The sequence below is a fragment of the Eulemur rufifrons genome, chromosome 6 (genome assembly GCF_041146395.1).
Source record: "Eulemur rufifrons isolate Redbay chromosome 6, OSU_ERuf_1, whole genome shotgun sequence".
NCBI classification, from domain to species: Eukaryota; Metazoa; Chordata; class Mammalia; order Primates; family Lemuridae; genus Eulemur; species Eulemur rufifrons.
Window position 1 is genome coordinate 100,552,690 of NC_090988.1, and position 22,357 is coordinate 100,575,046.

The window sequence follows — 22,357 nt, forward strand, 5'->3', positions numbered from 1 at the left end:
TGGTAGTGCCACTGCACTCCAGCCTGGGCAACAGAGAGAGAGAGAGACCTTGTCTCAAAAAAAAAAAAAAAAAAAAAGAAAAAAAAGAAAAGGCTAAGTACAGTGGCACATGCCTATAGTTCCACTATGTGACAGGGTGAGGGCAAAAGGATCACCTGAGCCCAGGAGTTCAAGGCCAGCCTGGGTAACATAGTAAGGCCAGGTCTTTAAACACACACACACATACACACGCGCGCGTGCATGCGATTTTTTTCAGCCAAAAAAAACCCTGCCAAATAATAATTTTAAAATACAAATTAAAAAAAAAAATAGTTCAGCAACTATTTACATAGCATTTACATCATATTAGGTATTATAAGTAACCTAAAGATAGGATACTGGTACCCACAAGGGCCCTGGAGGTACTGGGGAACAACTGTAGTTTTCAGTCCCATGACAGTTTTGTCTAGTTTAGTCCACTTCCAAAAGAATGCTGGCTTCATAAAATGAGTTGGAAAGTGTTCCCTCTTCTATATTCCGACAGAGTCCTTAAATCTTTGGTAGAATTCACCAGTGGAGTCTATCTGGGCCAGGAGTTTTCTTTGATGAAGGTTTTAAATATAAATTCAATTTCTTCAAAAGATACACGACTGTTGATGCTGCTGATTTTTTCATGAGTGATTCCCCCCCCACCCCAGGACCGGGTCTCGTTCTGTTGCCTAGGCTGGAGTGCAGTGGCATCAGCCTAGCTCATAGCAACCTCAAGCGATCTTCCTGCCTCAGCGTCCTGGATAGCTGGGACTACTACAAGCATGCATCATCACGCTCGGATAATTCCTCTATTTTTTGTAGAGATGGAGTCTTGCTCTTGCTCGGGCTGGTCTTGAACTCCTAGCCTCAAGCAACCTCCCGCCTTGGCCTTCTAGAGTGCTAGCTTTACAGGCTTGAGCCACCACACCCATCCCTTCCTGAGTGATCTTTAGCAATTTTTCCCTGAAGGAAGTTATCCATCTTATCTAAACTGTTGAATTCAATGCATTTTTTGGTAATATTCTACTATTCTTTTAATGTCTGTAGGAAACAGTGATATCCCCTCTTTCATTCGTATTATTTGTAATTTGTCTCTTTTTTTACTTTCTTCTTAGTCAATCTGACCAGATGCTTACCAATTTTATTGATCTTTTCAAAGAACCAGCTTTTGGTTTCACTGATTTTCTGTACTGTTTTTCTCTTCAATTCCACTGGCTTCTGTTCTTAATTTTATTATTTCTTTCCTTCTGCTTGCTTTGGATTTAATTTGTTCTTCCTTTATTAGTCTTTTAAGGTGGGAGCTTAGATCATTGACATACATTCTTTTTTCTTTTCTAATACAACCATTTAATGCTATAAACATCCTTCTACCGCTTTCACTGCATTCCAAATTCTGACATGTTCTGTTCCCATTATTAATTAGCTCAAAATACTCTCCTCTCTATGACACTTGGATTATTTAGCAGTATGTTGTTTAATTTCCAAATATTTGGGGCTAATTCAAGTACCTTTTGAAATGATTTCTATCAATAGTTTAAATATATCATGATCTAAATAATGGACATGTTACATGATTTTTATTATTTTAAATTTGTTTTATGACTGATCTCATATCGATTAAATGTCTGTGTCTCACCAGAATTCATACGTTGAAATCCTAACTCTCAATATAATGCTTTAGGAAGTGGGGCCTTTGGGAGGTAATCAGTCATGAGGGTAGAGCCCTCACAGAGTTTGCTCTCTGCCACGTGAAGATACATTTGCAAGGTGGTCGTCTGAAAACCTGGAAAGGAGCTCCCATCAGACACCAGATCAGCCAGTACCTTGATTCTGGATTTCTTAGCCTCCAGAACTGTTAAGAAATCTGTTATAGCTGCCTGAGTGAAGACAGTAAAAGTTCCACGTGCACTTGAAAACAGTGTGCATTCCGCTGTTACCAGGGGCAGTGTCCTGTGAGTGTCAATTATGTCAAGTGAATTGCTAGTGTTGTCTAGGTCTTCTATATTCTTACTGATTTCTTTTTTGTCTAAATGTCTGTCAACTGCTATTAGAATATATTTTAGATATACAGAAAAGCAAAGAGAGTTCCCATATAAGCTACACATGGTTTTCCCTGTTATTAACACTTTATTGTTAATAATAGGGGGAAAAGTAAGTTTGTTTAGGGGAAATGTAGTATTATACATTTGTCACAATTAACAAACCAACATCGATGCATAACATCCACACTTTATTTAGATTTCCTTTAAGTCTTTGTTCTTGAATCCCATCCAGGATATATCATATTTAGTTGTCTTGTCTCCTTACCCTCTTCTTGGCTGTGACAGACCTTTTTTTGTTTTTAATTACCTTGACAGTTTTGAGTATTGGTCAGGTATTCTGCAGAATGTCCCTCCATTGGGACATTCTGGTGTTTTTCTCATGGTTATGGGCCTTTGAGAGGAAGACCACACGGATAAAGTGTGATCTTCAATACATCATATAAAAAGTATCTACTATCAACATAACTTAACACTGGCTGTTGACTTTGATTATCTGGCTGAGGTAGTGTTTGTCAGGTTTCTCCACTGTGAAGTTACACTTTTTATCTTTTTCCATACTGTAGCAGGAAGCCACAATGTGCAGCCCACACTTAAGGAGTGAGGAGTCTTTGAGGATGTATTATCTACATTATCTATTTGGAATTCTATATGGGAGATGTATCTCCCTTCCATTTATTTATTCAATCACTTATTTTTATCAGTATGGACTTACAAATATGTATTTTATAATTTCGGTTTTAATACAAACACTATTTTACTATGCAAACTATTCTAGCTTTGACCACTGGGAGTTCTTGCAGTTGGCTCCAACATCCCTTTGACAGATCACGTGATTTGGGGTTTTAATACATATTTTTAAAATCTTGAGCACTTCTTTACTTTCTGGCACTATAAGATGTTCCAGACTGATCTTGTATGTGTCCTGCCCCAGACACAGAACTAGCCAATTCTCCAATGAGCCCTGGTTTTCTTTATTGGAGAATGGTATCAGAAACCAAGATCTGGGCACTTGCTGTAGTTGTTCCTAACGGCATGTCGTTATTTCTAGATCTCACCTGCTGACAAGTGTCTCTTTTGTCTTACTCTTCATGTTCAGTATGGATAATTCCTAATGTCCTATGCTGATTCTCTCCTCAACTATGTCAAAGTTCACCAGTAAGCCCAAAGGCATTCTTCATTTCTGCTACGGTGTTTTTCACTTCTAGAATTTCCATACGATCTTCCATCTCTCTGTTAATGTTCTTCATCTGTTTGTGTATTGTTCACTTTTCCTACAAGTCTTTAACATGATTATCATATTTATATTTAAATTCTTTCACACTTTGAGTCTAGTTCTATTGATTGCCTTGAGTTTTTGTTGGGGTTCTTTTTATCTTGTTTCTTGCAATTTTGGTTGATAGCTAGACATCTTGTGTAAGATATCAGAAGCTGATGTAAATAGGATTTATGTAAGAATGGACATGTCTTTTTTCTAGGTCTTTGGTGTGGGGGTTTGAATCAATCTAGTCAGCAGCTGAGCTAGGTTTGGGTTTTGTTGTTACTATGATTCCCCTCAGTGTATTAATGATATCAAATTCATCAAGTTACCTTGTACTGACAGTTAGGGCCAGTTTGCCAAGCTTTTCCCAATATCTGCTTCGCTCATAGTTTAGGTCTTTCCTTTAAGTTTGCTCCTGTTCCTTTGGAGAGTCTCCTTTACCACTAGCCTTTACTCCACCAGTAAACTATTGTTACTTGTCACTCAATGCTTGGAGTGCTGTTGGAGAGGGGTAGGGTAGAGGGAAATGCTCTGTTTTGTTCAGTCATAAGCAGAAGTGTCCCTGGGTCTCAGGGATGGGGCCCTCTCTGTAATCCTGACATTATTCCAGTAGTAGGAGATTCTCTAATGGTCTTGACCCAGAATGTGTTTCTGTTTCTACCATGGGATAGTGGTTTTTTTTTTTTTTTTTTTGAGGCAGAGTCTCGCTTTGTTGCCCGGGCTAGAGTGAGTGCCGTCACGTCAGCCTAGCTCACAGCAACCTCAAACTCCTCGGCTTAAGCGATCCTACTGCGTCAGCCTCCCGAGTAGCTGGGACTACAGGCATGAGCCACCATGCCCGGCTAATTTTTTTTTTTTCTATATATATTTTTAGTTGGCCATATAACTTCTTTCTATTTTTAGTAGAGACAGGCTCGCTCTTGCTCAGGCTGGTCTCGAACTCCTGACCTCGAGCGATCCACCCGCCTCAGCCTCCCAGAGTGCTAGGATTACAGGCATGAGCTACCGCGCCCGGCCGGGATAGAGGGTTTTTTCCTGGTCCCTTCATCCTACTATAAATGGTCTTTACCTGTGTCTTTAGGGCTAAAAGGTTTGCTACCCTTTACTCAGTGGCTTGAGTTTTGTTCAGTAGGGTCAGGAATAGAGAAGGATCCTGTGGGGGGCATTGCTCCCAAGGGCTGCTGCTCCCTTCCTCGGGTCTACACTATAATGGACATTTCTCTGGTCTCTCACCCTGCCACTAGCACTTCTCGAGAAGAAGGGTTTTCAGGTGTGTGCAAATTACCCTTGTGTCTGTAGCTCTCATGGTTTCTTTACTCTTCCTGCCCTCTAAGGTGCTTTGGGAGTTACATGACTTACTGTTACTCTACTACATTTATTAAAAAAAAAAAAATATCTGAACCATAATTTTATCAAGATGAAGAAAGCTACTGTATATGATAATGTACCTCAGCTGCCCGTATGAGAATTGTAATATGTAATAATTTACCCCTTCTCCTTATTTCTTGAGTTTTGTTAAAATAACCTGGATTCATTTCATTTTTTCAACATTTGACTTATTTTCATTATTTATTCTTAACATTTAAATTTCACAATAATATTAACTTTCACAGCTCTACTCATTTCTTGGTCATAACTTACCAATATATTTCCTTAAGTTCTTCATTCTTATTTATGTTTTACGTTTGGCTTTGGTAAAGGCCATCTTCAAGTAATTTTATGTCATGGACAGCACACAGATGGAACACTGAATCCTTATATATGCAAAAATGCCTCTTTTACCCTCACACATCAACAGGAGTGTTACAGGCTCACAATCCTGCCTTCTGTTTTTCAGTATTAAACTTCACAAATGAGATCTCTGGCAATCTCACTGGCTTCATAGGTGGCCCGTTTTTTCTTATCTGATACTTCTAAGATTTACTCTTTATCCTTGGGATTCATAAATCTTCTCAGGATAAAGTTAGGATCTGAGTCTTATTTTAATAATTTAATCTTGCTTAGTATTTGGTTAACTGTTTTGGTTTGAGGATAAGTTCCTTGTGGTCAGAAATTTCTCTCCATTATTTCTTTTATTATTATCTTCTCTGTTTGCTCTATTTAAGTTGTACAATTATGTGATTTTTTTCATTTCCATATGCAAAAATTTTTGATTTTTTTCATTTATTTCTCAAGTCAGAGTAGTCCATATAAAACTCACAGCATCATCTAATGTGTTTTTAAGACACTTTAAGAGATGGTGCAATGGCCTTGCAGTATGAGTAGCAAGTCCTGCAACACTTGATTAATAAGTTATTGTTTACATTTTTTAAAATATGATTTGCCTGGGAAGACATAGGTAGGCAAACAATCCCCAAATTATAACACACTTGAATCAGTGCTGCCACACTGCCCTTCCATTAGTACTGACCAAAGCCTGGACAAACCAGCAACAGAGATCAGGAATTTGGGAAGCAGGTCAGTAAGGCTGTCTTCACCATTTTGCTAGTAGCCAAAATTATAGCATTAAAAGTAAATTCAAAAACCTTGGATAGCTAAAGTTTTCATGTGATGACAGCAGACTCAATCTGTCCTCCTCTTCATGTCCCCTGCTTACTGAATGGATGCAGTATTGAGGGAGAAAATAAAAATTCCAATCTCTTAATCATACAATTCTGGAACACTTACTTACACATACCTCTTCAAATTCTAATGCTCCAAGAGCAGTTGGAAAATCCTGTTAATAAGTAAATTAGCACTAGACATAAACTATAAAGAATAACATGGTGTATCAGCTGGGCATGATGGCACAAGCCAGTAGTACTGGCTACTCAGGAGGCTGAGGTAGGAGAATTGCTTAAGCACAGGAGTTCTAGGTTACAGTGAGCTATGATGGTGCCACTGTACTCCAGCCCAGGTAACAGAGTGAGACCCCATCTCTTAAAAAAAGAATAACAAGACATTAAACAGTAAAACATTAAATGGATGGTTGGGGGGCAAAAGGCCACAATGGTAAAAATAGATTATATTCCTGATTACGAAACATTTCATTTAGCACAAATTCTTCATCCAGGGCTCAAACCACCTGGCTATCCATTTTGAAAGACCCTCATGAACTACAGTGCCCTCAAATGTGAAACCCAGAAAAAAAGCAACCCGAAGGTCTAAGTTAGTATCCATAAAAAAAGAATCAAGAGATGGAATGAGTTACTGAATCACCAGGAGAGCTGTCCACTGACTAGAATATCTATTTTCAATTTACATGAGCAAGAAATAAGCTTCTCTGTGTTTGAGCTATTACATGTGTTTTTGATTTGTTATAGCATTTATTATAGCAGCATTTTCTAAGTATCACTAGAATCTAAATACTACCAATAAATAGTGTTCACCAAATCATTTTTCAACTGCATCCCTATGTATGCTATTCATATAAAACTAAGCTATAGTTTGTACAGTAGAAAAAGATTCAGCACTTGAAATTCAAGGCATGCTATTGTAGCTTATCTACCAAGAACTTAACTCTTAATTTAATATGGTTCATTTCTTAAGACAAAAGAAATGCTTACGTTGGTCGCCGTGTCTCGAGTAAAGTCAGCAGTATCTGGATTGCACTGACTATGGCTGATTCATTTTTCTCCTTGTAGAAAATATTTGATAGAAGCTGCTCTATAATTTCTTGCCTAGGGAAACAAATCAATAGTTAAGTGCTAATTGCAACATCATTTTTCACTAACAACTTCAGAAAAAAGATCACAGCACAAGTAAGATGAATGTCATAGAAGAGTTCAACTGTACTTGGGCATATCTGTTTTACTTAATATTTTATTTTTATATATTTATTAAGGTAGGCAATTGATCTTGTTTACTATAAATGTAACTGTCCCATAAACACACGCACGTGCGCGCGCACACACACACACACACACACACACGTATCTCTTTCCGTTAGCAAAATAGTTTGGGCCCTACTTGCCTTCATCTTGTTGAGATCCAACAAATATTTCAAGACTGAGAGTCACCTTTCACTCAGACCAGGGCTGTGGTGCTGGTGATGGCTGGGGGTGGTAAGAAGACTTAGAACCCTTCACCCCTCACAAAAGGAGGGAGAATTTCAAAAAAAGGCTAATTAGAACCTATAAATGTTTTCCTACAAAGGCGTGAATGTGTAATTAACAAAGATCTAAAACAGGAAAAAGAGAACATCAACTGCTGCATTTTACTCTACAATTAAAATTCAATAAATCAAAATAACATGACAGCAGTGAAATGGATTTGACTGAACTATTGCCCAAAAAGCATTCTCTTCCCATTACACTTCTCTCATACATATGCAAGATCACAATTAATATAAAACACAAGGGTAATCTGTTAATTTACATGGACATTCTCAAGGAAAATCTCAGTTTCTTAGGATCTCAGTAGCTTTCCATATCCATGTGAGTTAAGAAATGGAATCTCTCTTACAACATGCATGACACGCAGTTAGGTTGTCCCTGGTTGCTCATCTGGCAAAGACGCCAGTCACTCCAAAGTACAGCTGTGCTCAGTGTGAACACCAGTTCCTTGGCCACCTGCTGCCAAGCTAGGGCAGAATCTCTTCTATTTGGGGAAAGCAAATAAAACTGGTATCTACCCAACTTCAGAGGGTCCCCTTGCAGGAGGAAGTTTTCAAGTACTCCCAGACTAGCACTAAATTGCTTGTGAGACCTCTAGCCAAGAGTACTGTAAAAGTCACTCAACATACAGCAGTCTACAGACTAAACATTTGGGACTGAGTTCTGGAAAACAGACTGTCTTTTACAGTAAATATGTATATTCTTCAAATAGCATCTTCACCCTAGTTGGAGGGGTACCAACATAACATCCAACTGTAAATGTCCATATTCTCCTCGCTTACTTGTAGTACTCTTACTCATCAGAGAGTAACAGCATACTTTCATAAATACAGATGCCATAAGGGAATGGCTAATAGAGGCCTTAGCTACTTCATGGATACATCCAATTGGAAGTCTACTGCATCCATGAAAGAATTCTACTAATGGACAAGAAAAACACAATAACCAGCAAAAACTTGATGGTCAAGATGCAAAAACACCACAGTAGGTGTGCCATATTCTGATTCTTATTTACACATACAAATGTCACCAAACACAGAAGGAAATAATAAACCAAAGGACTGGAGCTTATGAAACAGGATAAAAAGAATACCTTCACATTTTTTAAATAAAAAGGTATTTATTTACATGTGAGAGAAAATATATTCACCTTCACATTTAAAAAACCAGGAGTTTTTGGATAAGCACCAGTAAAACTCAAGATATGAGTTGTTTTATGCATGAAGCCAGCCACGTTCTTTAGCCACGCCTTTGAGACAATGACTCACCTTTATTTTTTAAAAATATGGGCAGCCACAGGAAAGATTCACTTCTATAAAACTAATTGGCTCAAAGAGGATCAAATCCAACTTGTTTCTAAGGTCTTTGTACTTAAAAATTTTCAAGAGCCACTAAATGAAATGCATTCAATTTAGGCCAAGATTGCTTCCCAAGATAAATATTATCTAATAGTTTAGTCCACTTTCTTAGCAATTTCTTGGTACCACTACCACTCTTTACCATCTTCTTTAACCTTAGCTTATTTCAAAGTTTTCCTTAAGTACTAACCTACACTTATATTTATACATTTGTTGTTTACATATATAGCAATACCCAATCTATGGGCTGTTTGATATTATAATTAGGTTATTTATATATTATGTATTGCCAGTATATCAGCTTAATATTATTATATAATAACTATAACTTATTTATCAAATGTATAGATATTATATATTAGCACATGATATATGTCTCAAATATATACAGATGCTATTATGATTAATACAAGTTTACTAAACTCATAGAAATCTTTCATTGTGTATTTTCTCAATCAACAGATACTGAAAGAACTGTCATAATGTGGGAGGATATCAGATATCAGGAGGAGTTGGTTCTCATTCTCAAAATGACTGTGGGAAGCACCATTACAGATTAAACTTCCCTGATGCTAAGTGTAGTAAAGATTTTATTCAGTGACATCACATGGCCACTGACTCATCAGAACCATGGATTTGAAGAAATTTACACCAACTAGTATTTAATGATGTAAATTCTGAGCATATATCTATCTTCATTCCAGAAAGTAGTTGCCCAATTCAGAACTAACTAAAGACACAGCTGGGCTGGGTGTGATGGCTCATGCCTGTAATCCCAGCACTTTGGGAAGCCAAGGCGGGAGGACTGCTTGAAGCCAGGAGTTCAAGACCAGCCTGAGCAACATAAGGAGACCCCATCTCTACAAAAAATTTGAAAAATTAGCCAGGTGTGGTGGCATGTGCCTATAGTTCTAGCTACTCGGGACACTGAGGCAGGAGAATCACTTGAGCCCACGAGTATGAGGTTGCAGTGAGCGATGGTGATGCCACTGCACTCTAGCCCAGGCAACAAATGAGACCCTATCTCAAAAAAAAAAAAAAAAAAAAAAATACAGGCTGGGTATGGTGGCTCAAGCCTGTAATCCCACCATTTTGGGAGGCCAAGGCAGGAGGATTGCTTTAAGCCAGGAGTTCAAGATCCCACATATACAAAAAATTTTTAAAAATTAACCAGATGTAGCAGCACATGCCTGTAGTCCTAGCTACTCAAGAGGCAGAGGCAGGAAGATCCCATGAGCCCAGGAGTTCTAAGCTGCAGTGAGCTATGACCATGCCACTGTACTCCAGCATGGGTGACAGTAAGACCCTCTTTTTGTGGGGGGTGGCGAAGCTGGTGCACACACAGGCTCTGATGATGAGGTCACACATTTGGTCTAAATAAAGTTGCGTGGAGGGCTGCAATGGCACTAAAGAGCTCTGAGGTCACTACTGGGCAGTCTGACATTCAGGTTGATCCTGCACAGTCTAATATGGGAAGCCATTCACTACATGGGGCTACCAAGCACTCAAAATTTAACTCATCTGATTTGACATGTACTAGTATAAATACATGCTGGATTTCTAAGACTTTGTATAAAAATATTTAAAATTACACTAGCTTTTATTATGTTTCTAGTGGAAAGCACTATAGGGAGCTATATGAAACCACTGATATGCAACATTTTTAACCTACCCAAATGGAAATTTTAACAAGGTTCAACCTAATTAATACTAGGATTAGTATCTGATTGTCAGGTATCTTATATGTTTAAAAGGAGTACATGTGATATGATGCCAAGAATTACTAAAATGGGGCAGGTAAAATGCCATTTTACTCAAAAGCCACTAATCTCTTGTAGTTTTGCTACTTTAGAGAACTCGTCAACTCCTTCCTATTCTACAATATATACTGGGAAAACACAATTTCACTTCTCAGAAGACGAAGTTTAAAACAAGCTGACTTGTCTCTAAATTATTCCTTGCCTGTCTCACACTTGCCAAGAAAATAATACACATAGTGTTTTATTTTAATAAAAGGGCCTTACAGGTAGTTAAGTCAAAAAATGCAAAAGAGCCTCAAAATATATAAGGACTAAAAAAGAACTGACAAAATCATTAAAACAAAAAACAAAACAATAGCAGTAAACTGAAGCAAGATTACCATTAGTACTTAATGCTAGCTGAATGTACTCTTTCCAATTATTTATTCCAAGTGGGAAATACCTGATTTTTCTCTATTAAAATAACTTTTAGCTGTTTGCAGATCAAATGCATGCCCATGTTGACAGTAGACATTCTTTCTGAAAATGTGTGAATCTAGAAAAAATAGCACCCTACCCCCAAGCTGTCTTCTACCTAAGCATGAAATGATTGCTCAGGTTGCCCCCAATCAACTGCAAAGATACAGTAAACCCTAAGAAGACCTTCTGATAAAAACTGGCTACTAAAATGGGTCACATTAGTATGTACACAAGACTACCGCTCATCGAAAGACCCTTGGAAGCAGTGACTACAGTTATGATGTGACTACTACATCTTATGATGGCTCTACAGAATTCTAGTTATAAATGCCATTCATTTTACCTTCTCACCCTGCCAATCTCCACTGAGACAAGGAGGTTTTCCCACCTCCTCACACACCCAAAGTTATTTTCCAGGGATATGAATCCCACATAAAGAGCACTTACCCATCACTCACGATGGTAACACACCAAACAGCATCAATATGAAAAAGGAACAAGAACAGAGTTTGAAACATACTTTTCTAGAGTGGCAAGCAGGGGATCTGGTTCTGCACTGTTCTGAATTTGTAACATCTGGTCTCTGCTCAGGCGAACAATCTCACAAAGTGACTGTGATGCATTTGAATGTCGCTAAAGGGAAAAAGTACAATTTTAACTATAAAATACATTAGAAGGTAAATTTATAATAAAAATGGAAGGAAAAATTGCTTAAGAAATAAATTCATACTGGCCACAAGCTTCAGTGAGCAAAAAGTCAAGTCTAAAAGAAATAACATCATGAGTATTTTATTCTGTCAGGCTTATGAGCTTTACAATATTGCACAGTACAGATTACTACGTGTAGGGGGACATGATCAAAATTCTGACAAGGAAAAATTTCTACCATTGTATAGTTGGAAAAATATATATAGGTTGAGTGCCCCAAATACAAAATTCTGAAATCCAAAATGCACCAAAATCTGAAACATAACACTAAAAGGAAATGCTCGTTAGGACATTTTAGACTTTTCGATTCAGATGCTCAACAGGATAATGCAAACACAGCGGTATTCCAAAATTCAAAAAAAGGTGAAATCCAAAATATTTTTGGTTCCAAGAATTTCAGATAAGGGATACTCAACCAATATCCCCAAAATATACTTTCATCAGCACAGAAAGATGCACATACTTCTGTGGCTTAAAAAAATAAAATAAAAAGCAAATATAGCTTTCTGGAAGATACCAATGGGTAAGAAATATTAAACCTTCTCTCAGTACATACTGTATTTACTTTACAGGAAAGCTCTAAGATCTCAGAACCCAAATACATTATATTCTGTGGCATGTAAAACTAAGCATGATTCAAAGACTGAACACTGTTCTCCCAATACAGGTAGAACCACCATATTCCAGCTGAGATGGCAACATACACTAGGATTAGTCAGGAGCCTAATAATTCCCTAACAAATACAAACTGGTCAGTATAATTTTACCATGTAATCTATCACTTAACACAAAACAGAAGTATCAACAGGACTGTCCAAAAGGCAAAATTAACTTTCCTCTAACTCAAGTAGAGACGGTGCTGATGTCCACAATGCTTTCTGCTTCTCAAAAAACTTGCTGCAGAATTGGACTTCTCCTTTATCAATAACTCCTGGGCCCTTCGGACAGGTCCTATCGAGCAATCTTATTCCTATCCTACTGAACAATCAAATTCTTCTGCTTAAGAATATGAACATAGTGAGGAGTAAGCTTCATTCACAGAAATTACTCCCTGTAAAGGGGGCCAGCCATGCTCCTGTCATGGCTCCACAGCCTGCACTAGCCACACTTTTACCAGGTGGGAAATGTGCTTCCATACCCACAGGAGGACTGACCAACTAGACTGAGAGCTCCTTCTAAGCAGGGGTTCTCACACTCCAGTACTCCCTAGCACCCAATCCATGTATACACCGGACGTGTCAACTCTGGCAACAGTAACAAATATTGCAAGAGAGTACACACTGTGCTGTTCCAAGGAGGGATGAGGTAGAAGTGACAGCCCCTTTAATAAAGTTCAGGTACCAAAAGTTCTTTAAGGGACCAGAATAGAAGGGGTTAGATCCACTGCCACAGAAAATTTCCCTTCTGGCTCCACGCCTCTTCCTTTGCCCCAGGCCCCTCAGCAAACTCTGAACTGCCCTTAAATCAACTCCTTTGTAGATATTAGGTTGAACCATATGGAACTGTCATGTCTGTAGGTAAAAATGATTGACTACTGGCAATTTCATATGGCTTGGCCTAATACTTAAAGTGGTGACCTTTTAGATCTCTTTAGAGAGACACACACCCACTGGTTCCAGCAGGCGTCCTCTCAGCACACAGCTCAATCTGCAAACTCCAAATCAAACTTCAATCCTATTGCCAAGTCAATTTTTAGCACACAGGACAAAGGCCAAGCCTGACAGAGCTTAAAAGCCAGGGCCAGGAAGTACAATAACCAAGTTACAGAGGGGTTCACTAAAGGCTGGGTGGGGTGGCTCATGCCTGTAATCCTAGCACTCTGTGAGGCCGAGGCGGGAGGATCGTTTGAGGTCAGGAGTTCGAGGGGTTCACTGGTGAACAATATCCCAACCTGTTGCCTGCAAAGCTTTAGCCAGACGAGATAATGTGAGTGCAGATGTGGCCACACCAATGGGGCTAAAGATGGGTATAAAAGAAAAAAGAAGCATGGACAAAGGTTTGTAACAAAGGCAGGCAGATTCAGCATAAAATCCCAGCTCTGGAAAGGAGGTGGTGCTAGAACAGGGCCTGTTTCTGCACATTTATGGAAATTTTCTGGGTATCAGCAGAATGCAATATTGTTTAGAAAACTGACAACTTCAAGAATAACAAATTATTGCTGTTCTGTCTTCTCTGATCATCTTCACATCTAATACAAGTATGCTCTCTGCCCAAATAAAGTTTTTTTTCCAATCAAGTTTACAATCACACAAGAGAACTTACATCTTCTTCTTGCGATGGATGAACTATTTCCACAAGCCTCTGGATAATTTTCTCCTCATTTAACCACTGTAAAACACATTGTAGAAGTAATCATAGCAATGAGTGGCTCTTGTTCTAGCCCCAATGAAGATTAACATACTTGGAAATATCCATCACATTTTAAGTAGAATGTTACAGGTTTCTCTGGACTTTGAACACTACAGAAAATTAAAAGTCCCCCAAGGAAAATGCCAGTGAATATATTATTTTAACAGTGGCCATCAGTACCAAAAACTCCCCAAATTACAATACCCACAAACTAAAATTCTATACATAGCTCCTCTGCTATGGGGTAACACTCCCAGACACTCAGCACTAAAAGGGTTTGTACTCTGGTTAGTAAGAAGGGAAGTATAGGGATTAAGAAGGATGGAATTTATATCGTTTCTATAAAAGCATGTTTGTTCTGAGCTTCAGAAAGACTGAGAAGAGCAGTATTTAGTAGCAAGCCTCTGGGTTAAGAAAAAACACAGGATGAACAAAAAGGGAATTTAGATTACAAAACCAAACTCACTGCAGGAAACATGGGGGTGGGTGTTTTATCTGCCCTGTCATATGTTGGCAAAGAGCTATTATCACGACTATGGCAATCTCTTTTTAACCTATGTATGAAACGCTGCAGTAAATGAAAATATAAAGGGGATTAAAATGAGAACAAAAAATCAGCTGGCTTATTAGTTCCTGGGCAGTGAACTAATCTGTCCTTGACCCCTACTGTCTATTTACACACGCCTGCATTCCAAGCCCATTCCTGGACTAATTCCCCCATTGTGGCCCCTCAAAAGTAAGACATTTTGGAGTGTCTAACTAACCTTCCCTCAACCTATGCCTTTATTATCCACCTATCACTATCTCTCTCCAGAAACACATCTATTCCTTTGGAAACATGCATGCCCTAAAAGTCAACACAGAAGTGACCAAATGAATAAACCCATTCCAGCAAACCATCCTGAATAAATTTCCCCGAATCATAATCTAAATATAAAGGTGATCCTCCTCCCCCTGGTCCTCGGCAGTCTTACCCAGAATCCTCAATCTCTTTTGAGAAGACTCACATCCACCAAGGCACACCTAGAAGGAACTGGGCATCCCACTTTAAGGCCCCTAACCACAGGCAAGTTCCAGTACAGCTTCTAGGTGCACGCACAGCAGGTTTAGTCGCAATGCCTGTGGTGCCTGGGTCATCTTGACAAATCCACTAGCCCTGACCCCATCACACAAATGCACTCCCAGCACACCTGTCCACCTCAGTGGAACATGCCCTGCCCTTGGCACCACCTGACAGACCTTCCTTCTCACAGGCTCTCCTGTTTCTTCTTATGGTCCTTTAGGTCTTTAATTAAAATTAGCATTTTCAACAAAACTCATTTCCAAAGAAATGAGTCAGTTCTAAGGTTCCAGAAGTGAGTATTAAAGATGGAATGGATTGAGGAATGGTTCTGGAAGGCAGAGAAGGGAAAGAAAGGGAGAGAAGAAGGGACAGAAGACAAGAAGACACAGCACAGACAAGAGTCCAGGAGAAACCTTATTTTCAGTTTACTTACACCTTCCTCTCTTCCCACCCAAATTCCATCTGAGATAGCTATCTATTCAAGAGAGACACATCCTAAAAATCACCATTTACCTAAATTTTAAAATATTTCCTTTTCAAAGTAAACTCCATTCTCCTCCTTATCCCATTCTCCCAGATGCCCACATAAGAGATTTACTTCTGAAGCCTGAATCCCTGGAAATACAGATACATCTCCATCCTGGCTTTCAAAGATAGCCCTGCAGAGTGTGACCATCCTCTGAGAAAAGAAGTGTCACAGCATACTCAGGTGAGATTTAGAGCCCCTAGCCCTCTCGTTTCTACTCTTATTACCAGACCCAATTTTAAGACAAATCCTCAATACATTCTGCCTCACCATACCCACAAAAAACAAACCAGCAAAGAGGGAAAAACCTCTCACAACGAAACATCCCACACACCTAGGGATGTGCCCATCTGAAATCCTACTCCTGTAAAATCTGAAGCTCTTCCTATCTTGAAACAATCTTTCTTCTCCACCCGCCTCCCTGCCGCCCAGACAACCCTCTGCTACCAGCCCTAACCCTGTGGAACCCTTCCCAGCACAGAGAAGTCTGGTGGGCTCGCAGGCCAGCACCCCAACCCCAGTCAGCAACAGGTCAGAATTCTACTCACATTCAGTACATCTTGCCTGGGCTGTGGAGGCTCAATACATGTCAGGAGCCTGAGCAACAAATCCATGATAGCTGAAGTTCCTATATGCTTTATAATAAGGTCTACAAAATCACGTTTCTTCTTTAAGAAATCCACAATCTAGAGGAGAACAAATCAAAAACTGAGAGACATGTAACTTGGGAATTATAAACTTTATAATGTTTTAAATCCTGACCCACTCCTCCCATCCAAAATCCCACCACTACTTTAGGGTGAAGAATGGCAAAGGCTGAATTAGCAATGAGATGTCAAATTGGAGAACCTGGCTCACAGTTACAATATTCAAAATCCCCTTAGGAAAAAAAACTCCCAAATTAGCACCTATCCCCTCATACAAATATAACATAATAGAATCTTTTATTTCTATTTACTTTCATTATTAATTCTCTAAGAATGGGGATCAAAATTTTAAAACGCCTATAAAGAGCAAGAGAATATACCATTTTACAGTTTATGGACATAAAGTCCGTTAGATTTTGCACTAAAATGCACAATATTCAAAAATCCTAATTATACTCTAGCAAGTAAGGGTGAAAATAACATTCAAAACAAAGAATTCTACTTCAGTCAAAGTAACTAACTCACCTGGCTATACAAACACCACCTTTGAATTCGATTTCAGCAATTCACCTGATTAGATTAACACCAGAAGGATGGCTGGTAGAAGAGGAGGCTGATAGCTACACTGAGGGAATATGAAAATAGTAACAGAAATCAGGACTCTGTCACTGGGTCTCTTCTGTACTGGAAGAAGAGGGGGACTACTCTGTCCTGTGCAGCCTTGTGTACCTTCCACTTTCTGTGTTCATGTGTTATCTAGTCCAAGACCCTCCATGAGTCCCAGGAGTGGCCAGTGTGGCAGCTGCTGTAGGAGGATCTCACTGAAGTTTCTCCAAAACCCCAGGAGGTGGGGATTGAATAACTCAAGGTTATAGATGAGGAAACCAAGGCTCAGATAGGCTAAGTATCTTCCAGAGCTAAAAAGTGGCTGCCCTAGAGTTTAAACGTGGATTTGTATGGCACAAAAGCCACAATACTTCAACTATTCTACATGAATTAAGTCCGACAGCCAGAGATAACAACTCAAATATGCTTCTTACAATTAGGTATAAATACAAGATTAACCATCACACATCACTTCTCTAGACAATGAGGTTAAACATTACAATATAAGCCCTCAAGAAATGACACATAATCCAATCACAATTGAGTCTCCATAGTAGATTTTTAAAGGATAGTAAAGGAGAGAGGAGGAAGTCACTTGTGACCAAAACATTCCACAATTCAGTGGCGGAAACACTGGACCTGCAGCTCAAAGGCACAACCCCCAGCTTGTGCTGTGCACAGTGCAGCAAGGACAGCAAGGACCTATTCCATGGATGACGGCGCTGAGGTGCTAAACACAGAAGATGCCCTACAGCTGGACTTGTCTGAATTTTTGTTATCACCTGTGGCTGCACAAATCCTAATAGTATCATGTAACAAAAAACCTTTATTTACATGCACAATTCTCAAAGCAGAGAGAGGCGAGGTTTGACCTTTACCTGTAGCTAAAAGAGCAAGGGCTGTTGAATCCTCTCGCTGTCACTCAGTCCTGAATGGAGAAATATTAAAATAACAAGCACCAGGCAAATGGGGCTCTTGTCTCAGTGTTTAACTGGCATGTGCCATCATCTCTACACAGATATACATCTGACTTTGAGGTCCAATACAAGTACTCAGAGCCCCAGAAAGTTTTAAGCATATTCTCATTCTATCATATGTACACAGAAAATCACAGCTCACAAATTTGGGTTCCAACAGCACAGAAGTGAGGAGACAGGGCACAATGAAGCGTAATATCTAGATAATGACTACAACCATCCCTGAGAACTGACTGGTACATTAGGGTGATGCCATGGCTTGCACTCTCCTAAAATAGCTAGCAGCACTTTTATTTCTAAGCAGAAAGCAGAAAAAAGAGACAATCTGCGTTAGAATAATCATGATTTTGGGAATATTACCTAAGAGAAAAGAATCTTATTTCTAATACACTTAAGAAAGTTATCCTACTCAATTAAGAGCATGAAAGAATGACATTTCTTTCTAAAATAAAACATGTATCCACTCTGCTTTGGCACAGAACAGAACATACTGGGCTCAAAATAGCTCCAGTCCTTTCATGAGTGCTGATAGCAAGAATGGGTCACCCAGAGCCTGTTTTCCACCATGAAGGATGCCAGGCCTGACTGGTTTGACCACTTTCACCTCACATCATCACACCCTTGCTTGCTGCAATTCTCGAAAGTCTGTTATAAGCTTGTATTTGAACATCTGAGGCTCTAGTTGATCTCTGGGTGCCCAATTCCATAAAAGGACTATAATCTTCTTATAAGTAGATCCTTTTTCACACCAATATCCCAAAGAGCAATGGTTCTCAAATTTTAGCATGCATCAGTTGGAAAGCTTGCTAAAAACACAGGTTACTGGGCCCCACCCTCAGAGATTCTGATTCAGTAGGTCTGGGGTGGGACTCAAGAACTTGCATTTCTAACAAATTCTCAGGTGATACTGGTCCAGTAGAGAATTAAGTTCCCAAGTACATCTGTATTAAGAATAAAAGGAAGGAAAAAAAGGAGGAGGATGCTGTAACAGTAAGGTATGAATTTTTGTCAAGCACTACTAGATCGGAACAGCAGAGCTACGAATGTACACAATGGTCTATGCACCCAGATGTCTCAAGCTAGACATTTAAGTTTTGAATAGAATCAAAATAGAATCACCATTTGTACAAACCAATCATCAATTACATTTGTGGGAAAGGCTTTTGGTTTAAGCTTCATTTGTAATTATCATGGGGGGGGGACAAAACAAAGCAATTGTTTGGTGGTCAAAGAGTCACTAAGACTCTGTCACGTTCAACTGCTTAGTTACATGCCACAGTCCTATCTGCACAAATGAATACCCAGTATTCTCATGCTTCTAACTACTTGTCAAAAGAGGAAATCAATAAATATGCCAACAAATTACGTGAGATTAGAGGAACTTAGAAAAGAATATGCCATGTTAGAAATATTCATTACTGTATCAGTGTAAGTCAGTCAACACTTAGATGTTTATGGTGTAAAATATAGTTTCTTGTAGAACCTGAACTTAAGGCAAACACTAAAGCAACAACACTACTGGGGGATCATCTCAAGGGGATGATCGGCCCTAATACTTACCTTTAGGAAAACAATATTTACCTGTTCTGGTTTTCTGCTGATAAGAATACTTAGCACCTTGCTGAAGAAACTGGCAAGTAGTGGGTTCAAGGGGGAATCGTTTAGGAGGAAGCTATATAATTTCATTAGCAAGGATTCATCTTCTCCCAGTCTATCATTCATCTGGGAGACATCGGAAGTGAGCAACTCACAAGATATATTTGGATACCTAGAAGAACAGGATACTTACATCATCATCTGTATTAACAGTTTAGTTAAATAAAGTAAACTAAAACAGAAATCAGAAAGGCTTCCTAAAATTTTGTGAAAACAACAAAATCATCTACTGGGAACTAGAAAATCATTTCAATCCATTCTATCCAACCGATAGATTAAAATGAATTTTCTACTTCGTCTAAACAATTGTTTTTAAACCAAGCTTTAAGAATACATTTTCCCCAAAGAAACTACAGCATACCTATGTGTCGGGAGCCAAATGAGGCCATGCTGTGGGTGTGGCCTCCGCAGTGAGGGAAGCCGCTGGAGGAACAAGCCATCAGGCCACAGCCATCAGCAGTCTACTCTGACATGGAAAGCAGCACAGCTTGCAAGACAACTGTACGGAACACTGGTTTCCAGGAAATGCACATAGCAACTTGTAATTACTTAAGGCACACTGTAGGTTCCTGGACTGGGCTTTATTTTTAGATGGGTTGTAAACGGTACTATAAAGTTGTTTGTGGGATTTATCAAGTGTTCAGTCTATATTACATCTTAAGCATAAAATTCTAATATATTGAAGGGGAGAACAGGACATCAGCCTGGGTTACCCAGGTGGGAAGCTATATACAAAAAAATGTGCTTTCCACATCAGCTGACCAGTGTCTTCCGGAGATCAGTAGAGACACGAAGTCATGGTCAGTCTGCACCATGGTCTCCCTCCTGTAGGATACAGGCCCACAGAAAGCAACATGACATCTGCTCTGGATGTATCCACAGCTTTAGAAATACCTGCACTCCCTTAAAGCACGCTTGCCTCTGACAATCAGACTACTCGCTCTCTGAAAAACAGGTATTAGATCCATTTTCTCCACTCACTTCCCTTTACCACGATCTCCTTCTTGTCTGTTTTCAATAGTAACAATGGAGACACCAAGCCCACCCAGAGGACACTCTTACATGGTCCACAGTTCACTTCTCTGCTCTTATATTCCTCCCTGTTGGGCAGCCAGGACCCAGAGCTCCAACTAGTCATGAGGAGTGGCAGGTTCAAATGTTGACCAGGACAGGGAGGTGACAAAACAACCAAAAGCAGCTGCATGGCAAAAGATGAAGACTGCGGGCTAGAACGTGTAAGACACACCTGGAAGCATCCAAGGCAAGCAAACTGGCTGTTTCAATATCCCTGGCTCAAAGAGACATGGCAACATACCAGAAAGCCTCAGCCCTTGAGAGGGTCTAGTGTGAGGTCAGAAGCCTGAACAGTACGAGAATGTCCCAAAATGAACCTTTATAGGAAGATGATGGAAAAGAAAGAAAATAGACCTGGCAGGTATATGGGCAAGTGGGTCAAATAGCAGTCTTAGGTGTACAGCTCAAAGTCTCCCTCACTTTATGTCACGCACAGGCTCAAAGATGCCATAATATAAACCCCTATACAGTAACCATTATCCCAGGGGCAGGATGATGCAGTGGTTACAGGCGCAGCTACTGGAGTTACACTACCCAAGTTCAAATCCTGCCTCCACCACTTACAAGCTATATAACCTTGGGCAAATTACTTAACCTCTCTGGGCCTCAGTTTCCAAGTTGGTAATATCAAGACAAGAGTCCTTAGCTTGTGGAGGAGGATAATACAAAAGGCTGGGAAGAGGCCCTAGCATAAAGTAGGTAAGTGTTTAATAAATGACAGCTGTATTTTATTTCCATAGCTGCTGTTGGGGGCTGGGAGGACACAATCCTTCAACTGTTCCAATTTGAAAACTGCTGACAAATAATTAGTAAAAGGCAGCAAACTCAACTCTGGCTATGAATCAAATGCGTGAGTGTATTCTCCAAATTTTGACGCAGACAGTCCAGAGCGGGGCACAGGCAACTTTTAAATTTTTCACTTTCTGTAAGTGACTTAGAGCTATGATTTAACTCAAGAAGCATGAATAATGAGGCCTAGGCATTATACAAAAAGCTCAGAGTTCTGGTTCTAGACAGTCTGGGGCTATTCTCTTTCCTTCCCTCCTTAATATTCAATAAACTTCTGAAGCATCCAAAGATCTCCTTCACTCCAACCCCCGCCAAGACCCCTCCTCCCCCATCCTGTGTTCCGACTTCCCTTCCTTTGCACTGAGAACACAGAGGCAACCAGAAGAGAACTCAGCCCTCCTGCACCACCAGCCACTGGGCCCTTCCTCCCCAATCCCATGGGAGTCGTCCTTGCTCCTGAGACCACTCTCCGCGTGTCCTCTTGAAAGCATTCCCTCCTGCCCGCGGCTGCATGGCACACCCCTAGATGGCCTGCTCCCTCACACTGGCATCACCTCCCTTGGACCACATCATTCTCACCAGCGTATCAACAGACCATCATTTCTTCCACTGAGGACAAAAACAAAACCTCACACCTCTCCTGACTCCACATCTGCCTGTAGCTACCACTTCCTCCCTCTGCTCCTGTTACAGGGAATTACATGAAAGAATTGTCTCTGCTTGTCTCCAACCCTCTCTTCAAAGGCATTCCCAGCAGGCTTGCACCTCAGTCACTCCAAAGAACCCGCACTGATGGGGCCCAGGGTCTCCACACTGCAAATTCAGTGGTTTCTTGTGAGCAGCAGCCCTTAACCCACTGTCCCCCTCTCATTCCAGAAGCCTGCCTTCCCTTGGCTTTCAGGGCAGCAGAACCTCCAGGTTCTCCTCTTGTGTCTAGCTGCTCCTCAGTCTCTCTGTGGAACCGTGGGCCAGCCAATGCTCT

The 22,357-nt window shown here is 40.0% G+C and overlaps 1 protein-coding gene across 9 annotated transcripts in view; it reads right to left on the reverse strand.

Moving 5' to 3' along the window:
- Positions 1–22,357, reverse strand: part of PPP6R3 (protein phosphatase 6 regulatory subunit 3) — a 145,199-nt gene that overhangs the window by 57,256 nt on the left and 65,586 nt on the right. For 8 of the 9 annotated variants that reach the window (XM_069471727.1, XM_069471733.1, XM_069471734.1 and 5 more), the window contains exons 3-7: positions 19,438–19,624; positions 16,175–16,312; positions 13,951–14,016; positions 11,501–11,613; positions 6,855–6,968 (exon numbers count right to left, since the gene is read on the reverse strand). In XM_069471727.1, coding sequence (XP_069327828.1) covers positions 6,855–6,968; positions 11,501–11,613; positions 13,951–14,016; positions 16,175–16,312; positions 19,438–19,624 — 618 coding nt within the window. The remainder of the gene's footprint in view (positions 1–6,854; positions 6,969–11,500; positions 11,614–13,950; positions 14,017–16,174; positions 16,313–19,437; positions 19,625–22,357) is intronic. The other variant, XM_069471735.1, reaches the window with a different exon arrangement.